The 7,699-nt window shown below is 38.5% G+C and overlaps 1 protein-coding gene across 1 annotated transcript; it reads left to right on the top strand.

Annotated features, from left to right (window-relative positions):
- Positions 1-651: 651 nt before the first annotated feature.
- Positions 652-1,579, top strand: LOC307182188 (high mobility group protein B1-like). The gene has a single exon (XM_079913411.1). It carries the CDS (start codon positions 783-785, stop codon positions 1,428-1,430), a length of 648 nt encoding a protein of 215 aa, XP_079769537.1. The 5' UTR covers positions 652-782; the 3' UTR covers positions 1,431-1,579.
- The last annotated feature ends 6,120 nt before the right edge of the window (positions 1,580-7,699 follow it).

Genomic DNA, 7,699 nt, shown 5'->3' with positions numbered 1-7,699 from the left:
ATACAGAGAAGAGATTGGTGGTTACCAGAGGTGGGGGCTTGGGGATGCAAAATGAGTGAAGGGGGTTAAAAAGTACAAACTTCCAGCTATAAAATCAATGTCATGGGGATGTAATGTACAGCATGGGGGCTATAGTAAATAATACTGTATTATATATTTGAAATTGCTAAGCGAGTAAATCTTAAAAGTTTTCATCACAATAAAAAAAGTGCTGTAACTATGTGTGGTGATGGATGTTAACTAGACTCACTGTAGTGATCCTTTCACAGTGTATACAAATAATCGAATCATTAGGTTGTACAGCTGAAACTAATATAATGTTATATGTCAATTGTATCTAAATTTTTTAAAAAAGAAGAATGGTAAAGCAAGCAATATCTGAACCTGAATTTTCCCATAAATTTCCTTTGGCCCTCCTCTATACTTTACTGTTTACAGCCGAAAAACTATGTATTTACAGATAATTCCTTCAAATGTCCTGTTAATGCTTGAAAGGTGTTTGCTTTCTACATAAACTGCACCTCTACAATACAGAAGTCAAGCTTAATTTTGATTCCATATTGCTTAGATGTGATACTTATTTTTAAGTCTTTGTTTTATGTAAAATTAAATAGAAATTAAATGGCCAATGTTACAGAGCGGAGAGAGTGAGGAGGCTGCGTCTGGCTCCCGCTCTCACAGCCATTGCAGTACATTGAGCTCCATAGAGACAGTGCCGGGGCAAGTGAGAGCCGGACGGGCACTGGGCGACTCTGTGCCTCGCGGAGGAAAAATAATTAAGCATGGGCAAAGGAGATCCTAAGAAGCCGAGAGGCAAAATGTCATCATATGCATTCTTTGTGCAAACTTGCCGGGAGGAGCACAAGAAGAAGCACCCAGATGCTTCTGTCAACTTCTCAGAGTTTTCTAAGAAGTGCTCAGAGAGGTGGAAGACCATGTCTGCTAAAGAGAAAGGAAAGTTTGAAGACATGGCAAAGGCGGACAAGGCCCGTTATGAAAGAGAAATGAAAACTTATATCCCTCCTAAAGGGGAGACAAAAAAGAAGTTCAAGGATCCCAATGCACCCAAGAGGCCTCCTTCGGCCTTTTTCTTGTTTTGTTCTGAGTATCGTCCAAAAATCAAAGGAGAACATCCTGGCCTATCCATTGGTGATGTTGCAAAGAAACTGGGAGAGATGTGGAATAACACTGCTGCAGATGACAAGCAGCCTTATCAGAAGAAGGCTGCTAAACTGAAGGAAAAGTACGAAAAGGATATTGCTGCATACCGAGCTAAAGGGAAGCCTGATGCAGCAAAAAAGGGAGTCGTCAAGGCTGAAAAAAGCAAGAAAAAGAAGGAAGAGGAGGAAGATGAGGAAGATGAAGAGGAGGAGGAGGAGGAGGAGGATGAAGAGGATGAAGAGGAAGAAGAAGATGATGATGATGAATAAGTTGGTTCTAGCGCAGTTTTTTTTTTTCTTGTCTATAAAGCATTTAACCCCCCTGTACACAACTCACTCCTTTTAAAGAAAAAAATTGAAATGTAAGGCTGTGTAAGATTTGTTTTTAAACTGTACAGTGTCTTTTTTTGTATAGTTAACACACTACCGAATGTGTCTTTAGATAGCCCTGTCCTGGTGGTATTTTCAATAGCCACTAACCTTGCCTGGTACAGTATGGGGGTTGTAAATTGGCATGGAAATTTAAAGCAGGTTCTTGTTGGTGCACAGCACAAATTAGTTATATATGGGGATGGTAGTTTTTTCATCTTCAGTTGTCTCTGATGCAGCTTATACGAAATAATTGTTGTTCTGTTAACTGAATACCACTCTGTAATTGCAAAAAAAAGAAAAGTTGCAGCTGTTTTGTTGACATTCTGAATGCTTCTAAGTAAATACAATTTTTTTTATTAGTATTGTTGTCCTTTTCATAGGTCTGAAAATTTTCTTCCTAAGGGGAAGCTAGTCTTTTGCTTTTGCCCATTTTGGATCACACGAATTATTACAGTGTTTATCTTTCGTATAGTTAGCTGATAAAAAGCTTTTGTGTACACACCCTGCATACTCATGATGAGGGTAATAAAAGTTTAATTGAGACAGTTTTCATCCATAACTGAAACTCAAATCTTGATCGGTTGATATCAGATTTCACATAGCCCAGGTTCATTTACAAAGTGAAGAGTAACCAATCTACTCACAGCACGGGATTATTAGAATCAAACATTTTGAAAGTCTGTCCTTGAAGGACTAATAGAAAAGTATGTTCTGATCTTTACATGAGGACTCTACATCCTTTAACTCCCATTACCATGTAATGGCAGTTATATTTGCAGTTCCCACGTTTAAGACTGAGAATGTATCCCCAAAAGCGTGAGCTTAAAATACAAGACTGCCATATTACGTTTTTTTGTTGTTGTTGATAATTAGTCCCAACAAAGGCTCTGGAGAAAAAGTGCTGGCTGTAAATGTCTTCTCCTATTTATCTAAATACGGATTGTTTAGGAAACTTGAGATCCTCCATTAAAGGTATTTTTAATGGGCCAACTTTTAAAATTGTATACCACATTTTAAATTGGGTATATTTTCCTATATTATGGTTTGCCCCTTTATAAATGAAGTAGACATGAGGGAGGAAGACAAGCTTTGTATTTCAGTGTGAATTACCTGATTTATTTGAATTTGATTTTTCTCTACAAAACTCAAGCTCATTCATCAGGGTCATATGTTTATCTGCTTAACAGTTTAGGGAACAATTTGGCAATTTTGTGGTTTTTGAGATTATCGTTCTCTTAAAGTGCCAGTGTTTTAAAATAGCGTTCTTGTAATTTTACACGCTTTTGTGATGGAGTGCTGTTTTGTTATATAATTTTGACTTGGATTCTTTCCATTTGCATTTGTTTTATGTAATTTCAGGAGGAATACTGAACATCTGAGTCCTGGATGATACTAATACACTAATAATTGCAGAGGTTTTAAAAAATAAAAAGAAATTAAATGGCCAAAACACTGGCAAAAAATAAAAGTTTACCTTAGACAGTTATGGACACTGACTTCTTCTAATACCCAAGATCAAATTACAAAGTTCCCAATTTATGCCATTAATGTAGACAAACACTAATGTCTAGCTATTCCATTCAGACTTCTTTTTTTTTTAACTTATTTATTTTATTTTACTTATTTTTTGGCTGTATTGGGTCTTCTTTGCTGCGCGTGGGCTTTCTCTAACTGCGGCAAGCAGGGGCTACTCCTTGTTGCAGTGCGCAGGCTTCTCATTACGGTGGCTTCTCTCGTTGCGGAGCACGGGCTCTAGGCACATGGGCTTCAGTAGTTGCGGCACGTGGGCTCAGTAGATATGGCTCACGGGCTCTAGAGTGCAGGCTCAGTAGTTGTGGCACACGGGCTTAGCCACTCCGCGGCATGTGGAATCTTCCCAGACCAGGGCTCAATCCCGTGTCCCCTGCATTGGCAGGTAGACTCCCAACCACTATACCTCCATTCAGACTTCTGTCTCACAGTATGATGCTGAGGATAATTTGCTCTTCTCAGAGGGGAAAAGTCAAAGAAAGATGATCTTAGTGATAATCATGGTAATAACAGACAAGTGGAGAAGCAGAGGAACTGACACTGTCAATCAGTGGGAAAATAGGGCACTCAGATTCTTCTATTTTTCAATCTTCTACAAAACTCGAACACAAAGAGAAATGCTTCTTTACAGGAAAAAAAATTAAATGAATTCATACTTTACTCTTTTGAGCGATGCAAGGCAACGTGCCCTCAGGATTCATCACTGCTTCCTGCTTGTTGACCCTGTCAGTCACGAGTTTGCATTCTTCTCACAACAGAGGGCAAGTGTCTTAAAAGATTCTAAGAATTTTGTTCAAGTAAATACACAAAAAGATTTTTCAGTCATTTTCCATAGAAAGGGAAATGGCCACTTTAGAGAGATTTAATAGCCCTTAACATCACATCCGTGCACGAATGTGTGCGCAGCCTGTAAGCGAGGAGGTTATCTTTTACGCTCCTGCTAATACCCTCCATTTCCCCCTTTGTCCTGCTTATAGTTCAAACAGGCTTCAGTAGTCACATCGCTGTCATTTGGTGCTATCTCAAAGTTAAATCATAATGAGCTTCGAGATTGTTGCTTGTTTCTCTCTTGTTTCTGCAGAAATGCAGGCTCCTTTTCCATTTTGGAGGGTATGAGCCTCCAGGTTTCTATGATTGCCTCTCACGCCTTCTTTCTCCTTTTATTCTCTCTTCTTCTTTGGCTCAGAAAGCAAACTCATTACCAAACCAAATATATAAGCCTCCCACACAGAATCTGGAGGAGAAAGTCATCCCATTTAATTCAGAGGAGCTGTTTCAGAGGCCCTCCACCGTCCTCAGCTTCAGTGGCCTGCAGGCCACGCCACGTGTCACCTGACTAAATACGGGACTGTCTCTTCAGAGCCTGCTCTGTTGGCTGAACAAAATCACTGACATGGAAAAGTAACTAATTTTCTACGGAATACACTTACTCCCAAACAATTTACAATCTCAAAATTAAAATTAGTACAATAATAATTACAACAATAGTAACAACAAACACATAAGCACTTTGTGCCCGGCACTCATCAGAGCACTTCACATATATCATTTCATCTAATCCTCACAACAATCCTATGAGGTAGATCCCCTCATTATCCTTATTTTATAGATAAGTGAAGTGAGGCTCAGAAAGTTTACTAACTTGCCCAAGATCACACAGCAGCGAATGGCAAATGCAGCCTAAATTTCAAACACTCTGGTGCCAAGTTCATTCTCTTCACCCCTATGCTGTGCTGTCTCAAATTAAAGGACAAATATATCCTTTTATAATAGAGATAATAATAAAAATAGTAAGAACAAACATTTATTGAGGGCTTACTACGTGCCAGATACGTAACTTATAACAACCTTCTGGTGTTTATTATCCTCATTTTCCAAATGAAGAGACTTAGGTTAAGTAGGTGGCCAAAAATTGCGCAGCTAGTAATTGTCAGAATTAGGAAGTGAATTCATGCACCCTGACTCCTAAGTCATCTTGGTATATTTCTTCTCCATCTTACTTCCGTAAGCATGAGGAAAATGAGGCCCAAAGGGGTTTAGTATTTATATAACAATAACCTGATCTAATTATTTTCAAGGTAGTTTTTCAAAAACTCAGACCAAATTCCAGGTCTTCTGAGTCTCAATTATGTGCTTTTCTCATTGTAGCTGCCCTTCCTATGTTCCTTATCAGTGAATGCTGCCCGCTCCAGTCACGTAGGAGCCCATGTTAGACACCTGAAATCATTCCTAGTTCCTCTGTAATGCTCAGCAGCCTATAGCCAATTTGTCATTATGTTCCATTGAATCTACCACCAAACACTTCTCGAATCTAAATCTTTTGCCTTTGGGATAATGTCCAAACTCCTTAATGTAGCAACTTAAGGTCCTTCACAATCTTATCTCAACTTTGTTTGCAAGTCTCTCATTACCACAAGCGACCCCACCCCATACACATAAACACACACACACACACACACACACACACACACACACACACACACACTGTACATTGCACAGCAGTCATGCTAAGCTACATGAAACCCATGTTTCTTTATACCCATGCTTTTGCAAACACTATTCTCTTTGTAGGCAATATTCTTTCCCAAACTCTCCATTTTGTAAACTCCTATACAATCCTTAAAGCCTTCTTTTGCTTACCCAGGCAGATTCAGTCTCTGCTTCCTTGATATTCCCATGTCACTTTTGTAGTATTTATCACACTGTGTTAGCATTTCTTATCAGACTGTAAATTCTAGGAGGGCAAGAACTTTGTTTTAAATTCCTTTGCATCTCTATCACCTAACACCATGCCTGCATCATACTAAAGGTTTAATAACTGAGAGTTCAGTTAAATTGAACTTCTCTTACACAACAGCTGCCTTTATTGGTCTAGCTCCTTGCTACTGAAAGTGGGATCTAAGAGTAAGGTCCTATGGGACTAGTATTTGAATCTCCCTTGTACTTAGTTATAACTTGAAATACTCAGAAATGTATTTTCCTTTCTTACCCAACTAGTATAACTGAGATTAATTTTTATTAATACCAGTCTTCTAAAATTTGTGGGAGTTCACAGATATGCAAAACTTTGCAATCAGATATTATTTCTCTAGGATGGCCAACAATTGAGATACTATATTAGGGTAACTTTCCCTTCTCAGTTAAAAACAAAACCACTCATGAAAAATCAGAGTTATATTGAGGAAGATAAATAAAAACTTAAAAGTTCTCTTTCAACAATTACAATAGAAATATAAATACTCCAAGTTGAAAGTTTAAATTGGCCTTGGAATTCCAGCTAAATTAATACATACATAAAAATATACAGAGTATATTTCCTTATTAGTTTTTAAGCACAGAAGATGAGCAGCAGAAGGAGTTGATAGTGTTTCACAGTTAGAACTGCTAAGGACCTAAAAATGATTTTTTAATTAGTTTTTCTTCCCAATTCTGGGTGGCAGGAGCATATGGCTACCCATTCATTTTAAAGATGAAGAGAATAAAGCACAGAGAGTTAAATGATTTGCTGAAATTACCCAAACTACCACCTTCTGGTAGTAAACTAGTAGTAATCACTTATTGGGGCTTATTCTGTGACTGACAGAGTGCTAAGAATTTCTATGAATTATCTTATTCCTCACATGAATACCATGAGGTAGGTGCTAGCCTACTTCCTCAACTGTAATATCCTTTTATTAAAAAACATTTTCACATCTCTAAAATAGGTGAATTTTACAATCAATGTTGTGTCATAGTTTGATTGGCAGGCATTTTTCTTCATTGGTTGTATAAAAAGTAATGTTAACATCCTAGATCTAAGAAAATACAGTATCAGCCCAATTTTTGCAGGTGAAGAAATGTGACCTTGGAGAAATAAAGTCAGCTTGTCCAAAGTCAAACAGCCAGTAGGTGGCAGAGTCAGGATTTGAACCCAGGAATTTGACTGGAAGCCCACATGCTCAACCATCTATGGTACCACCTTCGATAGTTAATTCACACTCACGGCATCTGAAGTTGCTGGTGTAGTAAAGAATGCTCTCCATTGGCTCTAGAAGACGGTTGTCTCTGGTTGCCAGGGTCATTGAGAAGAGTGATGACTGATGAATGAATGAAAAATTGAGTTTCCCTTAGCAGGTGGCCTTTGACTTCTTGGGGGTTCCTGCAGTGATACAAAGCATCTATTAGTAGGAAAGGCCTGTGGGAAGTGCATGTTCTTCCCAGAGGCTACAGTTGGGTTGCAACACCTTCCAGCAGGTGCCATGGGGTCACACCTCTCGCTTTCATCCCCCAGCTCTGCATCTCCCTCTTGCAAAGGCAGCCAAGTATGGACCAAGCTCTGATTAGATCATCATCCTCTATGAACACATTCTACTTCCTAACATAAAGCCTGAATCTTCTCTAAACTGTGAAAAGCCTTCTAAGACCACAGTTAAGTTTCCATTATTGGTTATGTTTTAGAAAACAAACTTGGCAAGACTTAAACTTGGCAATAACAAAATAGATATGTATTTTTCATTAAGGAGCGTTAGAATGCAGTTGTCTGCAGGAATTGGAATGTGTCAGCTGCTCAGAGAGAGACACACAGTTGATATGGGGAGCAGTGTGACTAATTAGGTTTTCTTTTGTGAAGGAATTGGTTTGTATTGATTCATTTACGT

This window comes from Stenella coeruleoalba (assembly GCF_951394435.1).
Source record: "Stenella coeruleoalba genome assembly, chromosome: 2".
Lineage (NCBI taxonomy): Eukaryota > Metazoa > Chordata > Mammalia > Artiodactyla > Delphinidae > Stenella > Stenella coeruleoalba.
This window is presented reverse-complemented; position numbering and strand designations above follow the sequence as displayed.